We start from the raw sequence: 22241 nt of genomic DNA, 5'->3' as shown, positions 1-22241 counted from the left end.
ATGTGGCAGTAGTCTATTTTACAGTAAAAACTTTCAAATCTATCCCAAACTAGTCTACGAAATTGTCTAAACATTCATATTACGTCTGTAACATACCGTTTTTATGATATATTAGGCCATATAAATGTTAATTTGCAGTTTAATACGTTGCTTATACAAAGACATTTTATTTCAACATATTTCAGTCGATTTTTACTCGTCTCAGTATAGCAATATAGTTTAGTAAAAGCTAAACTAGTAGATGTGTTCATGTAAAAAAAACATGTTTACTAATGCAAGTGACTGTAAACAACAGCGCACATCTGTGCCGTTCATTCATTCACACAGACACTCGATTCATATTTAAACAGTCTTTTTGCGGTTTACAGACACTATTCCATATCACAATTAGAACAAAGCACTTAAGAATAAAGACTATATTCACAATCCTCAGCTGGATCCGTTGCTCCTCGAAATGAAAAAGGTAAATTTTTCCAGGATTATATTACTATTACGTTATTTTATTCCTCACAGCGTAAAGTACATGAATCTGATTAAACTTGGGCCCCGTTTACACGTACATGGCTATTTTGAAAAACGGAGACATTTCCCTTCGGTTGTGCCCCTCGTTTACACGCAAACGGAGAATTCGCCTCTGAAAATGATTCTTTCTAAAAACTCCGGCCAGAGTGGAGATTTTGGAAAACTTCGTTTGCACGTTTGCATGTAAACTGAGAAAAAACATAGACAGTATATAAACTGGACACAGCGACCCGATAGGTTTCAACGGAGGAAAGTGAAGCAAATTAGAAGCACTCACTTCCTGATGGCTGAGCGTACTGCGCAGACTCAAACTGAGCTTGACGACGTAGATGTCACGTGAGCAACCTGTCTGACAGTTGTAAGTCTTCTAGTAGCTGTGCCAAGAGAAATCTGAATCATTCCCTTCCGAATCTTGCAGAGACGGAGAGCGCGAGTAGGAGCTGTCCATGAGCTAGGAGCAGGAGCAACTTTATGATTCTCTATGGGCTTCTCCCTTGACTTTAGCGGACTTTATGCCTCCACGTCCCCTCGATTGACTGCGAGCTTCTCCTCCTGTCTATACAGTAATTTCCAGAGAGTCGCGTGGTTATGACGCAATCGTTAGCCTGTTTTTACAAAAACTGCTTCTACGGGGCCATAACGTAAGATACAAGGTAATGGAGCCTTTTATACATTGTCGTGTTTCTTTAGAAATAAACATTGGACATATGGAGTCTTTAAACGCCTCAGATGTAAAGTTATTCACTGTCAAAGTCAAGTCAAGTCAAGTATATTTGTATAGCGCTTTTCACAATACAGATTGTATCAAAGCAGCTTCACAGTATTAAATTAAAATAATACAACAAGGTTTGTTTCTAGTGCAATTTATTGATTGATAAAATCAAATTAAATATCCCCAGAATATCCCCGTCAAAGTGGCGTCAAAGTGAATATGGCGTCAAAGTGACGCCAAAATGAATGGGAGTCAATGGAATGCTAACAGCAGGTGATGGCTTGTTAGCCAATGGCGGCCCTCGGGGGTGGTACGCTATTCGAGAGCTCGATTACTCCCCTGAGAAAAACTGAGTTTTAGGAAGCGACGTCACAGAATGTGACTATTTTCGGGATTCTGATTGGCTAACGTGGGCTTGAGCTTCTCGTTACACTGCCACCTACAAGTTTGGCATACTCGTGACAGCATATACACGGGTTCGTATGCACGATGTTATTTTTGAAAACGAAGAGGGGTGAAATGTCCGTTTATGAAAATAGCCATCCACGTGTAAAAGTAGCCTTGATGTGTTTTATCGAGCTGATGTGGGTGTTGACAGGTTTGCATGGATTGCCTCAGATCATTTGCATTTGAATAGCGTGCTCTCTGTTGGCGTGTTCCTATTAGCAGATAATGAGCTGAAATGAGAACGACTGACATCTCTCTCTTGTAATACAGATTATATAAACAGAGAATATTTGTTTTCATTTTGAATTAGATAATTTAATAGTAGACACTTAAATGTGCATAAAGATATTGCTCATGCCTGGGTGAATAGTATTTGTCGAGTTTTGTTTAAGTTTAGAGACGTGCTCCAGAAAAAAAGTTCACGGAGATGGAGAGGCAGAAAGCACACCCTGTTTATTTTCTTTATTTTACAAAAGCACAATGTTTTGTTTTGATTGTAAGTGGACACATAAAAAAGTAGACAAGTTACAGTTTATTTTTTCATATTTCATATGTTTTCAGTCTGTATGTCTGAATGATGGAGTCTAAATGATGGAATATTTTAAGTCTATTTTGCTGCTATGTGAAAAAATAAATAAAAAACATAATCGAGCAAAACACGTTTGCCGAACCCAGAGGTTAATAAATCTGTTGGAATGAATGATTCAGTGACTCAATAAACAAAAAATTTTCTCACGTCACTTGTAGCCAACTATTGGCGTAGCAATGTAATTTATAAAATCTTTATTTGAAGTGTCAAGTTACTTTCAAAATGTTATTTACTCTATTTTGATCTCTGCCGTAGACATCAGTATTTATATCCAAACTATATATCCAAACTTTAAACTTCTGTGAACCAGTACTTCTATGATAATGTGAATTATTGTAACAGAAATAATGATACTGTATGGTTGAGAAGACTGTCCCATACCTACACGACAACTGCTCAGGTAAACGGCAGCGGTCAAATGCAGATCTCAATGTTCCGCTGTGATCATTGTCAAAGGTTTCATACATTTTTCATTTACATTTATGCATGTGGCAGGCATTTTTATCCAAAGCGACTTACATTGCATTTCAAGGTACAAATTTACATTCTTATCAGTTCTTGCTTTCCCTGGGAATCGAACCCATGAACTTAGCGTTGCAAGCACCAACGCTCTACTGTTTGAGCTACAGGAAAATAGACATCAAATCATTGTCATTTAAGAATAAGATTATGTGGGTGATTGAGATGTTCCTGAGAACACTTTCAGTCCTGAATTATAAACAAGTAATAATAACTCAGTGAGTGTGGGATCTCTCACGTCATGGGATCACAACACTCAAAATTCAATTTTTGAAGCATAAAGGAAAGATTTTTGATCAAATCTTTTTTTCTAATAGTATTGTAAATTTTAGAAGCTATCGATTGCAATTTGTTTCAACTCGATAGCTATTATGGCTGCCGAGAAATTTGCAAAAAACTGAATTTTTTCTGGAATTTCCAGGAAATCCAAAATCTTTTCCTGGATTTTTTTTTGTGCGTTCCCGAGATTAGACCTTCCTTAACATAATGCCGAAAACCCGAAGTTAACAATCGCAATTTTGTACGGTGGAAAATTGCGCTAAAAAGCTCTGTTTAGTAAAGCAATAGAGCAAAATGTGCTGAACACATGGGACAACATTCTGCATGAACCTCAGACAGAGATGTCATAAAGACCATTGAAGGGACAGTTCACCCCCCAAAAAGATGGGAATTCTGAATGCAGACAACCTCATTCACAGTCTGATTCGACTGAATTGCTCTTACCACACTCAGATGGCCACTAAGCCAAAGACAGCAGAAAAGTGTTTGGGAGGGAGAGGTGACACCGGGGCTCTTGAACCACGTGTGGTTGCCAGAATGAAGCGTTTCACATTCACGCTGGGTCATTAACTAAAACCATCTCAACACCAAAGTTCAAGCTCACATTCCAGCGGTCAGATAAGATCCAATGCATAGCATTTCCAAACATACTATCGAATACAATTTTTGCCTTCTGATAACATACACTATTTATCTACAAATGCATGCATTTTTTTTTCCAAAGCAGATGTTTTTATGAGGGTAACTATCACTTCTACCAAACAGTGTTTATTGTAATAGTAATAATAATAATAATAATAATAATAATAAAAAATAATAATAATAACAACTATAATAATAATAATAATAATAATAATAATAATATTTTTTTTACATTTATGCATTTAGCCCTCTTATCCAAAACGACTTACAATAGACGAGCTCTGGTCACAGAGTCAAAAATATTATTAGTTTACAATGCCATGTTTACAGAAAACAATTAGCACAGGAAAAATACAGAATTTTTATTTTATTTTTTTATTTGTTATTATTTAGTTTTATACAAAATATAGAACAAATTACGGGTGTAAAGGTTCTAATTACTCAGCACATACTGAATCTTGACCCTAGAACCTTAAACCTTAAACTGTTCAGAAAAAACTACTGACTACAGACTAGTCAAATGAAAATAAAGAAAATAAGAACAAAATCAAACTATAAGAAAATACATACAATTTATAGATACAAATGAAAATAACACTGCATTTAATCTTCACTGTATAAATTAAATAAAAGATCAATCCTTAAAGTTACAAAAAGTTATTCAGTCAAGAGCAGAGAGTGATTTCTTTGTCTTTTGTTGTTTGATTAACATTAAAAACAAAGACAACAGCAGGCACATTAGGCTGCTGTCACTTCATACAATGTATGAATCCAAAAGTGATACCTCTACAAGTGTTGTCTTAACGTTCACATATAACCGACTATATGTTTGCTAGGATACTCGCCAAGACAGGTAAGCTTTGAACATAATTTTGTGTGAATGTGTCTGTTCAAGCAAAACACAACGAGAAGAACTAAATTTAGTTTTCACATGCTGTCTGAGGCACATTTATTTCCAACAAACCATTTGAGATTAACCACGGTGCAAGTGCGTGTCGAACCATGGGTGGAGAACGATACGGGTCGCTTTTTTACCATGAACCGTTACAATGCTAGAACAAATATAAAATTATAAATACACCATGAAATTACAGAGTTGGATTTCACAAACTAATTTCTTAGCATTCTAAGTCCTGCACCAGTCTTCTCTCTGGGCTGTCAGATTGGCCTGTTATTTAGACCTCTTGTGAAGGCACATAGCTCTTGTTAAGATATAGTGGCAACCAGCAGATGTTTGCCACCTCCAGTGAGTGTCTTTAAACACGCTACCATCTGTGGTGATTAGTGAGCATGGTGGTCTCAGACACTTTATTGTCTCCATGGCTCTGATCACCCCTGAAGCTCAGCTACCTGTTCCAACAAACCCCTAATGCTAAGAAAACCCTTAGAGATAAAACCTTTGCAATTGATTGGTTAACAATAGATTTATTGCAACTGGACACGTCCTGTTAAAAACAGGTGGGCATATGAGTTCTCAATGCCTCCCATCTGCACACTCTGTCCTCTTTCAAAAACACACTGTAGTTTTACATGATTCAAAATCAGCAATAATAATGTGGTCTTAAAACAGCGGAGTCATCCAAACAGAGGCAGGACACAGTGAGCACAGGGAGAGTCTGTGCGTGCTCGACTTGTGTAAAAGAGATCCAGTGAATTACTGCATTTAAAGCCGCATTTAAATTAAAAAACCAAAATGAAAGTTTACAGAGTTTCTCTGTATTATATACACTATATTTAATGTTGAATATAATATATAATGAAGCAAAGAGGGAATATTTGTGGGTCATTATAATGCCAAATGTCTTGATTTAACCAGTAAAAAAAGGAATACATTATTTTATGTAGTCGTGACAGATTGCAAGTAGGTTATATGCGTCAAATATAATTCTGTATTTTCAGCTTCAGAATCATGTATTTTTTCTTTCTGGTGTCACCATTACCAACTGCATTGGGGACCAGGAACAAGTCCAAGCCCATTCAAGTTCACCCCCCATGTCCATATTTTTTTTGTGTGTTTTAATCAACAGTAAATGTGTTAACTTATTACAATATGTCTTAGAAGTAATGATAATAAAACCCTCTTCTTTATTTTGGCTTAAAGTATCGCGATAGTATCGTATCGTGAGCACTGTATCGGGAATCGTATCGTGAGAACAGTCCCGGGAATCGTATCGAATTATGACAAGAGTGTATCATTACACCCCTAAAAGTGGATGAAGAGCAATCATCACACACAGTATCACTATACAGCAAATACACTAAAGACGGACAATATAAACCCCAATGGTCATGAACAGCTGTTAAAATCGATAAGAGTTGAGTGACCTCTTAATGGATAGGAAAAGATAATTAGGGAAGGACAACTTCCAAACCCTGTCATAGTCTCATTTTACAAAAGATCTACCACAATAACCCCAAGCAGATGGCCTGACTTGGAGATTAAAATCAAATTATGGAGTCTTTTACAAAGTCCTGAAAAACCTCACAATCTTTGAGTAGGACCTAATTAAAAGAGACCTTAATCCAAGCCTCTCATCCAGGATAAGAATTATTCTTAGGTCTAAAACATACTAAACACTATGACCATGGCTCCAACTTGCCTGGAAGTTTCAAAGATTGTATATAAAAGCGCTCCCTATACCCTATTCCATATACTACTCGACTATATACTCCACTAAATAAGGGTGTCTAAAGTGGGTGTCTACTCCACTAAATAAGGGTGTGTTTCCAGTCTTTCTTCTGGAAGGACAATGTCCTAAAGAGTTTAGCTTCATTTTTGCTCCAGCACACTTACCTGGAAGTTCCACTAATACGGTCCACTGAATTAGCGAATGAAAACCAGTGAGCCAATTCGGACATTGAGTGTACCAGAAGAAAGTGCTAGTGCATGGGTATTTTAGCGGCTAGCCATTAAGTGTACATTGGTTGTACACTTGATATTTAGATGCATTATGGGATTGAATGAGAGCATTCGATAATATCCACCACGGTTTCGGATACCAATATAGTTGTGTCCCAAATTACAATCTATACACTATGTACACTATGTGCTTATGCACTATGCACTAGGGCCGCAACGACGCGTCGACGTCATCGATTACGTCGACTATGAAAATACGTCGACACACATAAAAAACGTCGACGCGTCACATTCATTATTTACGTTTAAATATCGAGTAATGGCGTCTTCTGCTCCCGCTCATGGTGAAAATGACAGACCACGATCATCCAAAGTATGGGAATACTATAAACTACGGCCGAACAGAAAGGTGTGAGACCTCTACTCCCGCGGGACCCAACGAGTGCGGCACGGAAATAGATCTGATGGCTGAGTGCGGGCGCGGGCGGTAATGCACTCGTGTGTGTGCTGGTTGCGGGAGAATAAAACGATTCGCGGGACTCCCGCAAAATAGAATTATCTATAAACTGAACATCTAAAAACGAATAAATTGTCATTCATCTGTTGCACAAAAGCAACAAGAACAACTAAAACAAAATAGAAACGATTTACAGGCCAGAGTCTCTATCTATTTATAACATGTTTGCAGCGTTGAACAATGTAGCCAATCACAGACAAATGTGTTGGTTTCTTGAACGCCAATCAGATGCATTTAATATAGAATCCCCTCACCGCTCAAAATGGACTTTTTGTTCAGTGCTGAATTCTGCATACTGGCAAATCATCTGATTATAGCAAACAAAGTGTATATATTATGAAAGATTCATTGTGCACCCAGTTTCATTTATAATAGCAGAGATTTGTGAAATCGCGATGAACTGAGATGTTAAGGGCTATGAGTGACTATCTTACATTTTGTGAAATAGTATCATTAGTTAAAAATAAAGTTTGAAATGCTTCCTGTTCGCATATTTCATAATAAAATGACAAATACCCTTTCTGAAATACATTTTTTTTTTTGTCATCATTCATAGATTTCATGTTAAGATGCACTACCCTCTTCAAAATACAGCTGATATATTGTTGTACTTATTATTTATTGGAAAGTTTGCCAATGGATAAATCAACTAATCCCAAAAATAATCATTAGATTAACCGGAAAAATAATCGTTAGATTAGTCGACTAATCAAAGAAATAATCGATAGATTAATCGACAACAAAAATAATCGTTAGATGCAGCCCTACTATGCACTTATACACTATGTACTTAATATGCACTATGTACTCAACACTTTATACAAACTTTATAAGGTTAGTTTGTCATTCAACATCAGAGTCTGAATGGCCCCCCCACTCCGCTATGCAACAGTTGAGTGCAAGAAGTGTCCAACATTCCACACTTCATTTTTTCAGTTAATTAAGCGCATCATTTGGGTATTTAAAGTGCACTTTTCGGGGGGGGAATTTTCAGTGTGAACACACTACTTACTATTTATACTACAAAACGGCATAGAATAGCGCACAAGAACACAAATTGGAACACACCACTTAATTTGTTTGTTCAGGTGTGTATAATTAGGATTGAAGCTAAACTCTGCAGGACAGTGGTCCTCCAGGAGCAGGATTGGACACCCCTGCACATGTAATAATGTGTTTATGTCTGCATGATGTTCATGATGCAACTAAGCAGCATGCATTGCATTCATCGTGTTGTTAAACTATCTTCAGTTTTCAAGGTCATTGACTGCAAAAGTGCCCATGAGCACAGAGGGCTGATTTCAAATAGTCCACTTGCAGGGGGTCCTGCACCAGCTGAGCAACTGCCAATGAAATCAATGGGAATGATAGCACATCACTTTGTTTAAGTATTATACACCTTTATTCCACAAGTTAAAAGTCTGGCTATATAACCCTAGGCTCTTCATAATATTTCAGAAAATTATAAAACAAGCACAGACTTGACAAAAACTCACCCAAAAACATGACAGTAGTTTGAGCGGAGGGGCTCTGGGCCATTTCGCTACTTCCACTGTCTGACTGCTCTGTTTACAGAGGTGATGAGGTGATGATCATAAATACAGCCTAACTTGTGCTGTTAACAGAACCGGTTACGGCCCATTGTCCCAGGACGCCTGAATGTACGAGCCCGGGAGGCCTATAAACCCAGAGCCATCTAAAAGGTCCGCTTCTCAGGCATGACAGGAAAAGCAGCTGCCCTGGAATGAGCTCAGAGTCTGGCTTCAGATCAGAGGAGCATCGACCCTGACATCACTGTAACAGTGCTAAGACTAAAACATGAATATGGAAGGAATTAAGACTGAAGGAGAACTTGCATACCACAGAAAATATTTACTTAAAGCAGATCAGATGAACATGATGATCCCAGAAACAGAAGAGAGATCAATTTAGAAACACGAGGAGAGCAAACTATGAACATATAGTCGAAAGTATCAAAAGATCATAAAGGAAAAAAATAATATTGGGAAAGAAAATACAGCTGTACACAGCTGTTTATTTGAACTTTCTTTTCCAGGGGAGAGTGTATAGAATGAGTAGGAACGCTTTGTATTGGAACAGCCATTCCATTCTCAATGACTCTTGTTTTGAGAGTTAGATTGGACTATGATGTTTTTCAGAGGGCAAGTGTGCATCTGCCGATCAAACAAAGCAGACTGCTTTGTTTTGATTTGGCAGTCTGGTCAGGCGGCTAGCAGCCCACTAGAGAGACAGATGGTCATTAGCTGGAGCAGGACAGGACAGTGAGCTGGAGTAGCCCCTCCCCCGGCAGCAGGGCTGGACAACATGTCTCAGGGGTCGATTGAATGGAGTACACTCTGTTTATGCACAACTACTCTGCAAAAGCACTTCTTGCAAACATGACACCGCTGGGGGACTTTCACTTATTATTGATAAAAGTGCTTTATAAAATCTGCATGGCATTTCCAACCCTGTGTATTCATGTCTAAACCGATTTTCTCAAGTTTGCGCTCTGCTGACCAGAAAGCCTAGAAGAAACGAGAAAGTGGGCCCTATCATACATCCGGCAAAATGCGGCGCCAGGCTCAGTGTTTTTTGCTAGTTTCAGCCTGACGCAGTTATCATTTTCAAGTCCTGCACCACGTTGTTTAAATAGCAAATGTATAATACATGTAATACCATTTGTGCACCCATGAGCGTGCTGGTCTGAAAACTAGGTGTGTTCAGGCGCATTGTTGGCACGTTGCTATTTTGAGCGCAGGCGCGTTTTGCTGGATTTTCTTCACATTGTAGCACTATAAACTTAAATTACTCCGTCATGGAACGCGAACGCGCTCATTACCTCAAAAACAAAGCACCAAAAAACTTCACAAGTCTCTGCTTTTCGTCGAGTTTGAAAGACGCGCGATGAGCTTACATTGGATTTAGGCTACCTCAGAAGAAGAAGAACGCGATTTGAAGACAAGAAAGATGTAAGGTAAGAAATTATTACATATTAGTTTGTTATTGTTGCATAAATTTCACATTGCAGTTGAACTGTTGCTAGATATATGGTGAATATTATAATATTTAGACCCGTGTTTACTGTTACTGTGTTTGTGGATATCTGCTCAAATGTAGATATGTATATGGTAACCATAATGTTTTATATTTGAGCGCGATCGTGTTTGAATGTATCATATTTTGGATCGCAATCGCGTTTGGAAAGCACCAAACGGCTTCATTATCTCATTTCATATCATCATAACAAATGGAAACATTTGAAGTAACATGATAATCAATATATTTTTCTCTAACTTAGTTGTTACTGAAATATTTTGGAAGATTTATAGGCTGCTATAGGTTATTGTTATTATTATTTTATGCAGCACTGCGCATAGCCTATGCCTACAAGGCACAACAAACCTGGTGTTCATTATATTATATATTGTTGGAAACATTTATGTGTGTGTGTGTGTGTGTGTGTGTGTGTGTGTGTGTGTGTATTCTGTGAATTTTAAAAAGCAATTTTAACCAGAAAAATCAAAAATGTATTCCCAAAATCGTGCAGGCCTTTCTTTTGATATCAGTATGTTCACTTTTTTTTTTTTTTTTCAGGGCCCAGATGCCACTGAGTCCTGCTAACTTCAACATTCACATGAGTCTCTGTATATGAACATGGTAAAGTGAAAATCAAACACCTTGGAAATGAAAGGTATGTACAATGTTTTTAAGAATGGCACAAAGGTCTCTGTCTTTGGATCATTGTTTTCAACGAGTGCTTTTTTGTCATTTGTTGTGTATCTTTGGATTATGTTGTGTTGTAAATCCAAAAAATCTAAAAGCCATTCTTTTTTAAATCTCCTCATTCTTTGGGCAAGGTTGCTCAGAATGATAGGGCCTGATAGCTCCTAATAGGGCCGTTAGGGGAGGGTCTTTGTCTTTCTCAGGTGTGAAAAGCTTACATATTAATGAAGCTTTTTCACACAAAACACGTCGTAAATTTTTTAAATCAATATATTGTCTTATCTGAATGAGCACTCAGGGTGATTTTCACATAGTTTTAGAGCAAATATTCTAGGCTACGTCATACAATTTTCAAAAGTCTTGTGAAGAAATAATCAGTATGGGTTTCATGACCTTATTTCAGTGAGAATTTTTTTTTTGTATTTTCACAAACCACGCATAAATGTCATTATCTCAAAACAACAAACTTTTACACACATGCTGCTGATATATTATTGTAGCAGAGTTTGTGCTGAATACAGTGTAATTAGACTTTAGCCATGAAAATGTCACAAGTAACAGAAATAAGCACAAATGTCAGAACACCTCCAGGGCCCAGAAAACAGCTCAGACCCCAGAGGGTTAAAGGGAATGTGAGATGAGACTCTGATTGGTTTATTGCACATTATGTCCAAAACTCACCCATTACTCATTAAGAGAATAGGGGCGACCCTTTTAGACCATGCGCGCCGACCATTTCTCCTGTCGTCAAACTAGCAAAAGTGGATTCAGACACGCCCTAAGTGCACTTGCGCCGTGCGTTTTAGACCATGCGCTTATATCGTTTAAATAGGACCCAGTGACTCTGTTGGACAGTGCTCCCAAAAGATTAGAATCTTTGCTGTAACTTATTGCTAACTGTTCCTACCTTTAGTGCTAAAAACTAAATGTTAAAATAGGAAGAAACAATTGAATTCCCTGCCTACGGCCCGAGATGCTGGTATAGGCTACCCTACATAGGACAAGCTGTTTGGAAAATGGATGGAAAAATAATATGAAATATAAACAATAAAATTAAATCAGATAAATTTGCAAACATCAGTCAAATAACCTAAATGGTGCTGACATACTGTCTAACCCCAATTGTGTGAAATCTTGCGACACAGAGGTCAATGGATGAGAGGGATTCTAAACTCACATGTGTGGACTGAGCTCATAGAAGTTCCTGTTGCGATACTCCTCCACCTTTTCTGCTGTGTAGATGGGCAGGGACTTGTAGGGGTTCATTGAGATCACCACACTGCCAATGTATGTCTGTGGAGGAAAGTGAAAGAAGCAGTGAACCACTGATCAACAAACAAGAAGAATCAAGCATAAGAATTTGTGAAAATACCTGATATGAGTAGAGACAACATAACCAGTCATATATTCAATATACAGTATATAGACTAATTTTGGTACCCAAGTGTTGTCACTGCACACTGTTTATGCACCGGTCAAGCCAGTTGTAATGAAAAAAAACGGTGCCTATTATGAAAATGATGGTAATTGTGAATTTGTACTGTTATTGTGACAACCCTAAAAGCTCACTGTATTTATACTTGTCATTGTCAAATCTAGTTCATCTCCTGCTGTGAGACACAGACATCAGCATGCACATTTGCTGGTTCATTCTGTTGTAGGAACAGTGGCGGCAGCAGTGTAGGGGAGTAACGCTACAATATGCCTCCGTCTGCACGATCCAGATGGGAATTCCTGGGTATTGTTCAGACAGGCGGGGGGCCCGCAAGCAACTGAACAAGAGAACACAAACAAAAATGTTCGGAATCCCAGGAAGCATCAACATCACAGGGTGGTCAAAAGTGGACAACTGTGTCTGAAGTAGTCTATTTCAGAAGATTTATACAAACATTGAATAATTTATTCCAGCTTCTCTTTCTTTAAGTATTTTTTTCCATATACACTACAACTAATTTTCAACGTATCACGTTAAAAGCAAATCTCAAATGTCTGAGGGACCTCAGAACAATGTCTATTTCTTGATGCCGGCTTCAACCTTTCATTACAGTGAGTGTTGCATAAGGCTTGCAGCTGGAGGATCAGACCTCTCCCATGGCAACACAGCCTATTGTCAAGGTGTTCACAAGAGGCATAATGAATGCTTAAGATATAAAAAAAAACAATTGTAAATGGACAGATGAAGTGAAAGTTGAAGAGAAAAAATAAATAAATCAACAAAAGCAGACATCCCTCAAGGCATACACTAACCATCAAAAAAGTTTGGAGCCATTGGGACAATTCCAACAACTGAATTTATCTTAAAAGGAACACGCAGACTTTTTGGGACTTTAGCTTATTCACCGTATCCCCCAGAGTTAGATAAGTCCATACATACCATTTTCATCTCCGTGCGTGCTGTAACTCTGTCTGACGCACCCACCGCTAGCCTAGCTTAGCACAAAGACTGGAGGTAAACGGCTCCAGCTAGCATACTGCCTAGAGCCCTGCACGGGGCAAAACATCCAGCCCTAACCGAGACCTGGCCCGTGGTGTTCAAGCCTTAATCCGGCCCCAGCCCGAAAACGTCTGCAATTTTTCAGCCCAACTGGCTAACGTTAAATAATAATAAAAATAATATAGCTGCGAGCAGCGATTGCGGGCCCAAGCCGGTGGCACCGCCACCCTGGTGCCTTTAGTGTTTGTTTGTTTATTTGTTTATTTATTTGTTTATTTATTTATTTATTTTATATATATATATATATATATATATATATATATATATATATGCCAGTTGGTGGCGCTATAACTTCGACTTACAATAGTTACACCCATCTGATCGGCCTCTTACCACAAACACACTGCTGAAGTTTCATCAAGATCAGTTAACGTATGCAGAAGTTATATTACTTCGTGTTTCTCTTTTCTCGCCATTGTTTCCTCGCCACGGCCAAACCGTTTGAGATATCAAAAATCCGTCCGGAATTTATCATCCTCAATGTCTTGACTTCATGCTGACCGAGTTTGGAGGCGATTGGATGAATTCTCTAGGATGAGTACATTAAATTCCACAGCATGCGTTTTTCAAACAACCCATAATAGCCGACTTCCTGTTGGGCAGAGCTAATAACTTAGAGTGCGGAAGTTGTTCGGCCCGATGAGATCTATATGTGTACCGAGTTTCATATTAATTCATGCAAGCGTGTTTGATATATGGACCAAGTTTTCAGACCGTGTCCAAGGGGGCGCTGTTGAGCCCCCCTGCCACTTCCAGGTACCAGCTTCAGCCCGGCTCTGATGACCGTGGGTTCTGACCTGTGTGGAAAGTTTCAAGAGTTTTTGAGCACGTTAAGGGCCCCAAAAGCCCCTGAAACCTTGAAAAACAAAGATTAAATGGAATAGACAAAGGTTATGAGGTTATGACTGTAAATTAGAAAGGTGTCCTGCTTGATGAGAACAATACACCTACCAAGTTTTGTGATTCTAGGAAAAACTAAGCCCCCATTTTTGACTAAAGGTGGCGCTACTGAGCCATTCCACCACGCCCGTTTCTGAAACTTTGCACATGTCTACTGTATAATAAATGTGATGTGTCTGTCGAGTTTCATGCATTTTCAAGCATGTGAAGAGTCTCAAAAGCATCTGAAAAGAATATTAAAGTTTGATGCGTTGCCACGGCAACAGTATCTAAGATATCAATAATCCTTTCACAGGTCTACATCTGCCATGTGTCTACATTGTACACAAAGTTTTAAGCAAATCGAGTAAAAATAAGAAAGTGATTTCAAAGCATTCCATTGTATGCGTTTTCCAAACAACGTATAATAACCGACTTCCTGTTGGGCGGAGCTAATAACTTAGAGCACGAAAGTTGTTCGGCCCGATGAGATCTATATGTGTACTGAGTTTCATATTATTACATGCAAGCGTGTTTGATATATGGACCAAGATTTCGGACCCCATTCCAGGGGGCGCTGTCGAGCGTGTACAAATAACATGGTCACATGAGACACAGACATCTTCTAACCGTAGGCTATACATACTGGGAACTATATTCTCAGAAGGCGAAGCACTGCTACTTGGGCGGAGTGATTTGCTCGCGGGGCACCTGAGAAGCCCCGTGGTGAGGAGCAGAGAGTTCACTCAGAGTTGGAGTAAATCACTCCGCAGAAGTAGCAGTGCTTTGCCTTCTGAGAATATAGTTCCCAGTATGTATACGGTTAGAAGATGGTTGTGTCTCATGTAATCTTGTTATTGGTACACGCTGTGACTATACAAATCACAACATGTAAATAGGAAAATGTTGGAGTTATTTTGTCACTTATTGGGAGCAGTAGCTGGAGCCGTTTACCTCCAGTCTTTGTGCTAAGCTAGGCTAGCAGTGGGTGCGTCAGACAGAGTTACAGCACGCACGGAGATGAAAAAGGTATGGACTTATCTAACTCTGGGGGATACGGTGAATAAGCTGAAGTCCCAAAAAGTCGGTGTGTTCCTTTAAAAGCTTTTTGAACTAAATTCCTAAAATGACATTTGTAGACATAATTTGTGCCTATATATTTTTTTTTTGCAAAGCAAAATGAATAGTTTACATTGAAATATAAAAAATAAAAAGTACATTAATAAGTAACTAAAACAAATAAAAATTAGATTAACTACATAGAAGGAAAATCAGTTAACAAATGGTCTGCCTACATTTAACTCATTCAATACTGTCATTTACTAATTATTATTATTATTACAAAAAAAAAAAAATAATAATAATAAAAAAAAAAAAAAAAATCAACCACGAGAGAGGGAATCTAGACAGAAGTTGGAAACTTTGAGGAAATAACTAAATTCCCATACATTTATTTATGTTATTTCATAGTTTGATGACATGGAACTTAGTACAAAAAAACCCCAAACATTCTTCAGTATTATTAACTTCAGAGCGATTCTTCTTTCACACAAACAAAAGAGGACTGACATCTCTCATTTCTATGAGGAATTTGATAACATCCTCCCATTCCCAGATGTATTTAAACACTGTCAACAATGGTGACATCGGGGACACTAGAGATGAGACTACTATCAGTGCATAGAACAGGAGTAGGCTAGTCTAAGGGCGTTTTCACACCTGAACGTCCGCAACAAGGTCCGAATCAAAGTTCATGTTTTGATACATTTTATACATTTGGTAAGTTTTGGTTTGGGTTTCACATAGCAATTATGCGAGCGCACTAAAATTTTTACATGACGTACTTGCGTCCTGTTTTCATCATCTATGTGGGCTGCATCTTGACATTGATTGGTTTGTAAACGGACGTGCGTCTGACATCAGTGTGTTGTCAATTCGGCGGGTAACTTTGACAAGAATGAATGAACAGATGCATGTGCAAATGTGCAAATATACACATTCCCATTAATACATTTGTTATTTCTTGCAGTTAATTATACAGAGCAAAGTTTAATGATATCAATAAATACAAGGACCTTTGTTCCATAATTCCTCTCTTATTGACTGCTGTATCTAAAACTGGACCCATCATAGTCTCTTTTTACAGGGCATTGATTAGATAAGGAGATAACTCTTTGTTAAGTTAGTATTGTATTGGTGAAATGTAAGTGATATGAAGGACAGTGATGTAAGCTTCTTGGCATACATAGATGATACTGAGAGTGGAGACACTCCTAGAAACTTTATGAACCGTACAATATAAGCTTAAAGGGTTAGTTCGCCCAAAAAAGAAAATTCTGTCATTCATTACTCACCCTTCATAAGGGTCAATTTTAATGGTGCCACACAAAATGCAAACAGGACATTCAGCTGGATCATTTAATCTTGATATTTCCTAGTACTGAAAGCAATTTTTTATGAGGTGTGGTGACTAATGCAGCAATTCATTTGGAACATTTTTCATTGATTTCATTGCCCCACATAAAGATAAATCTAACAAAATCTTCCAAGGACATGTTACCTTGGATACGTTGGGCATGGACACCTGTTTGGTTTTCATTATCATCTCAATCGGGGTGATGCTCACGTTACATTGCAGTTCTAAGTCATCATGAAAGCATTTTATTTTCAAGTGTTTTAAAGTCATATCAGATTAAACGTCTGATATAAGTTTTTCTGAGCACTCTTTTTCATCTTTTTGAACTTAAACTGTCAAAAACTCTCAAACACAGTCAGTTATGTCTGTGAAAGTAAACAGCTGGGAAAGAAATCGCAAGTGTATATTAGATCGGTGATTAAAGTGACAGCAGTTTAATGTACAGTACCTGTTGCTGTCTATGCTGTTAATGTGACAAACAACAAGAGAGGAGATAAATGAGTACAGCTCACTCAGGGGAGGAGCTAAGCTAATACGGCAAACTCACGCACAATGGAGTGCATTCCTAAATAACTCATTTTAAGACACTGTTTCTGATTTATGGAGAAAATAACAAATGGATTGGATGGATTTTTTGCCATAATATGGTGGTTGCGTACACACACTGAGGACACAATTATGTAAAAAAACAAAAGTCTGATTCATTAGACAACTATTTACTTATTTATATTAATTATTACATTTCCCTACCTGAATACTACTCTTAGACATAACTATTTATAGCTGTTTTTATAGTATTTATCTATGTTTTAATTTATGTATTCTTATGTTTACTGTCTGTTCATTTGTCTTTAATAATATTTGAACTTTATTAGTTAGGAATTTTTGCTGTGGCATCAAAGTACTTAAAGTAATAAATGGGAAGCAAAGATATATTAGTTTCAAATCTTTTCTACTTTCGATATTAAATCAAAAAACGACTGAACGAATGATACACAGATTCATTACTTACATAGATCTCGTTGTGATCGAACCGCTTCTTTAGATTCTCAATGAAGGTGTCTTCTGACAGGGGCTCAAGGAGGACCATATCGCCCACCCCTATCATATTGTCGAGAAGTGATGTCTTCACCTCCATTTTGGACAGCACCCCCTAGAGAGAAATTTAGACAATTATATATCAGAAAAATGTAGGCCTTGACTTATACGTTACCTCCATTGACCTAGATACATGTCTGTATATAGATTATTTCAAAATACATTAAAAATACAATTTATACTGACAAATGGCTTGAATACAACTCTTTAATGATAAACGTTATACATTTTTGATAATTTTTTTTTTTTATATTTTTGTGGGTATTGTTGTTAACAAACCAAAACCATTCATTTCATTTATAATGAAATAAACAATGTACATACAAAATAAAATAAATCTAATTTCTGTTTAAAGAACTAAAACACACACACACTAAAAGCTTATAAAAGCAAACATAAAAAATAAAAAAAAAATCTGTCTGGTATAAAATTACTTGGTTACACCACTAAATGGTGCAAAGGATAAAACCATGTGAAAACACCATGAATACCAAGACAACATTTCCAAAAAATCTGACATGCATTTTCAATTGAGTTTAAGATTTTATCCACTTTTTGGACACTTATTTTTCACTGACCCATCTAACCCAGCATTCTACGCGCGGTCCTTCCACGGTGCATTAATGCTGGTGTCTGTTCATATTGATAAAACGTCACCATCAGCTTCTTGCACTTCTTAACTAAAATAATGCTAAGAAATTCTGGATTTGCAAAGCAGCACTTGACTGGACTGGCATGTTCTGTTCAGGACACTATGGACACAAGATATTCCACCGGGAATTATGTAACAAAAAACCCTTGTCCCAGCTGATGACCCATAGATATTCCCAAGATGTTTGAGGGGTCGAGTCATACAAATTTGACCACTTTCTCACTAAACAAAGTGAACGGCAACCCCCCCCAAAAAACAAACAATTTATTTAAATGTTTACTTTAAGCAAACCCATCTTGCAACATTAAATTGTGACTTCACAGTTAAACAGCTAAACTGCTAGGTGCGCTAATTTTTCCCTTCTCTGGTCACTAATCCAGGTGCCAATCGCATTCAGGGTTTTGATACCAGGCTTTACCGAGCCCCTAAACCCCCATGCACTGTTCAAACAAATGGGCAATGGCAAACTGTAGTGCTCAGCATAAAGCTCCTCCAATAAGAGCCTACGTTTTCACTCCCAGCGAAAAAAAACAACAAAGCACCCCGCATCGCCAGTCCTAGTCAAACATCAGCAATGAAACAAGTCCCAAATAAAGGGCAGACAGTGTAATGCATTGTGGTTTGTTGATAACATAAACAAGTGTCATTTGAGTGCACTGATAAGCATGACTGAAGTTTAATGTAAATTAAGGATTAAGAGGTGAAAGCCAACAGCAGATCTTGGACTGTTAAGCTTGCCAGTATTTAGGGTGGAATTATTCATCAACTTTCAGACTTTGCTGCCCTGGTGTCAGAAATTAAAAAGAGCCCATTAAACTGAAATCAGACTTTGGCTTTTTATCCACTAGTGCACTCATAAACGTTGGCATTACATTTAGCAGATAATGTACAATAGAAAAAAATATTGCTCATCTTGCACATCATACAAAGTTTTGCCCAATCAAATAATCTCTCTAGAAGGAAAATGTCCCTCCCCTAATACGGTTTGCCAGAAACTACATATAGTAGCAAATCGTGGATCACAGCTGAAATAAACAACACATAAAAGTAAGTCATGAGCACATATGTGCCACTGCCACCTATACTTCCTGTTTGAACATCTATACAGAAATGAAAACGGTGCTCATCATTTCATCGGGTCTTCAGCTTTTTTTTTTTTTTTTTTTTAAAGGGACAATAACCTTTAAGGTCTTTTTTTTTCAATATAAAATAGTGTGGAGCACATTAATAATAAAAAAAAAGTTGGTATAATTTTTCAAATTCTAAATTATTAACTAACTAAAACAATTAAATACAAAAGTAACTGCACAGCTGCATAGGCTAAAGCACAAGATATATATTATTTTTCCCCCTTAAATAACACTAGCCTAAACATTAGCTAAACAATTAACAAAACTCGCTTTGGAGACTGTAAAAAAAGACATATCTGACATATCTTAAAAAATAAAATGCTACATTGAGTTCATGTTATGAATTAAATACACATTGATTTTTATTAAAGCTACTGAAGTTATTCAGTTAAGATCAGGAAGTGATTTTCTCTTTATATCTTGTTTTATTACCATTAAAGACACAAGGTTTATTAGGCTGCTGTCCAAATGCACAGATCTAATACACAGACACGCATCCGATAACAGTTTAGTAGTCATGCGCTGTTTGACAGGTTTTTAATGCACTTCGGGTGCTCAGAAAAGCTTATATCAGAATAGCGTGCACATAAAAAGCCTAACTGGCTTTAAAACACATGCAAATAATAAAGTTTAGTGATTGCGAAGAACTGCAATGTCACATGCGTGTAACCCTACCGCTGCGTTGCTATGTGAATTCATGATGTGAATGTATGTCAGTTTGAACAGTATGTTGGGACGCAGGCACCAGAACTGCAACTGATATAATGTGCACTATAGCACGATACTACGATATTTCTTCAAAAGCAGATCATGGAGACATTTTAATCATTTCCAATCTAAAACCGTGATATCGCACAACCCTACTAATATCGTCAACATGTTAAATAAGAGATATATAGATCTAAATACAAGAGATATCTTGTTAGATAACAAGAGTATACTACAGATCATACTTTTCTACCACATGTATGCCATTTTTGCCCATATGGTTAATTTCTGCACTCTAAACACTGACATAGATTATCAAAGTGCTAAAATCATTCAATATTTTTTTGCCTATGATACATATACTGTATGACCCTGACTGCTAATAAAATCACAGTTATCTCAGCCAACTACTTAGGATAGAACAATGAAGCTTTTTAGAATTGTTTTCTGTTTTGCATTATCTTTGCTGTCGAATAATAGTGGGGGAAACCACCTAATCTCTATGTCTTGCTCAATTTGTGTCTTGGCAACAGCTGTAACCAAGCAGCCGGGGATATAATCAGCTACCTGTGGAAAGGACCACAGACTAAAGGTCATACAAGACATGGAGAAACCCTGGATGTATCCAGCGGTTCCAGAGTAAAGAGAATAATTCCAGGGCTCGCTCTCCCCACTGCATAGCAACTCCTGGCAAAATCTACAAGTCTAACTGAATACCAGCTGCTCTAGAAGGGCAAATTATTGGCCAATAAACATTCTCCTCAGAAAACCAGTGTTTTTATTTCTTTAATCCATCCAGAAAGTGCTTCAAATACTTAATGGTAAATATTTGGTTTCACATAGACAGACTTTATAAGAAAACTTGTTTAAGAATGGCATTTATTTTAATATCTTTTGGTTTATTTTATGTTGCCCGTATGCCACATGGCACAAATGGACAATTTATCCTGTGGACTTTATACAGGAAGAGCAGAAAAACAAGCCAGGAGGAAACCAGGTAATAAACATAAACAGGCACCACCAAATATGTGGTATTAAATCTGCCAGTGATGGGGTGCATGGGTATGTCTCTGATCATAACATTTATTTCAATAACACCTTTTCTAGAAGGAAAGATTACAGTAGGGAGAAACATCAGAATGAATGTCCCATCAAAAGGGGAAACTTGGAAACGGTTGTTCTACTAAAATTTCCAAAAGTGTGGTCCGATCCTCAGCAAGCATGTGAATTAGTGCTGTTAGCCTAGTAGCCCAGATTCCCCTCAATGACATAAACAGCACTGGAGTGCATGGACCATATAATAAATCCTTCAGAATCAATCTACAGATCAAGAGAGGCAGGATTACGTTTTTTTATTTTTTTCTGACAAGGACAGCACATCATGTGGTATTTATTTTATTTAATCTGCAAAGATTTTGAAAACCTATTTACATTTTTTTTATAAAAACACAATTTTAATCATTTGAGCCAAAGTAATGAACGGATGGCTGAATGAACGAACGAATGGCTGAATGAACGACTGAATGAATGAACGAACGAACGAACGAACGAACGAACGAACGAACGAACGAACGGCTGAATGAACGACCGAATGGCTGAATGAACGAATGATTGATTCTAGGCAACAATGGCTATTTGGTTGAATGTTGGTTCTCCTAAGATATATTGAATATCAAGACGATATTGTGAAAAATATATATTTTCTGCTATGTTGCCCCACCCTGATACAAACTACTTCCCATTTTCACTATTGCAAAGGAACTGCTGCTTTAAACAAATGGGCCATGCAGTTTTCATGCAGTGCATCAGGTCAGACATGTTTTTCTGCACATAATTGGATGCAGTTGATGTGCATTAGCAAAAAAAGGCATCATTGTTGAAGCCAGATTTCAGAATCATCGCATAGAGCTTCCCACAACTCTTTATAAATCCATCAGATTAAGCCGCATAGTATTTTTAGTTACATGACTGCCCTAAAAATGAAGCCACCATGTGCAGCATCAGCATTAGTATTTCACTGGATTGACCGGCTGTCACCTTTCTAAACTGGC

At 37.5% G+C, this 22241-nt stretch overlaps 1 protein-coding gene across 3 annotated transcripts in view; it reads right to left on the bottom strand.

Moving 5' to 3' along the window:
- myo1b (myosin IB) overlaps positions 1–22241 on the bottom strand; it is an 86757-nt gene that overhangs the window by 58703 nt on the left and 5813 nt on the right. For all 3 annotated transcript variants that reach the window (XM_084420827.1, XM_084420828.1, XM_084420829.1), the window contains exons 2-3: positions 17615–17755; positions 11991–12106 (exon numbers count right to left, since the gene is read on the bottom strand). In XM_084420827.1, the coding sequence (XP_084276953.1) occupies positions 11991–12106; positions 17615–17740 (242 nt within the window). In that variant the 5' untranslated portion in view covers positions 17741–17755. The remainder of the gene's footprint in view (positions 1–11990; positions 12107–17614; positions 17756–22241) is intronic.

Source organism: Rutilus rutilus (genome assembly GCF_951802725.1).
Source record: "Rutilus rutilus genome assembly, chromosome: 10".
In the NCBI taxonomy this organism is placed as follows: domain Eukaryota; kingdom Metazoa; phylum Chordata; class Actinopteri; order Cypriniformes; family Leuciscidae; genus Rutilus; species Rutilus rutilus.
The sequence above is the reverse complement of the archived record's forward strand: the minus strand, read 5'-3'. Positions and strand labels throughout refer to the sequence as shown.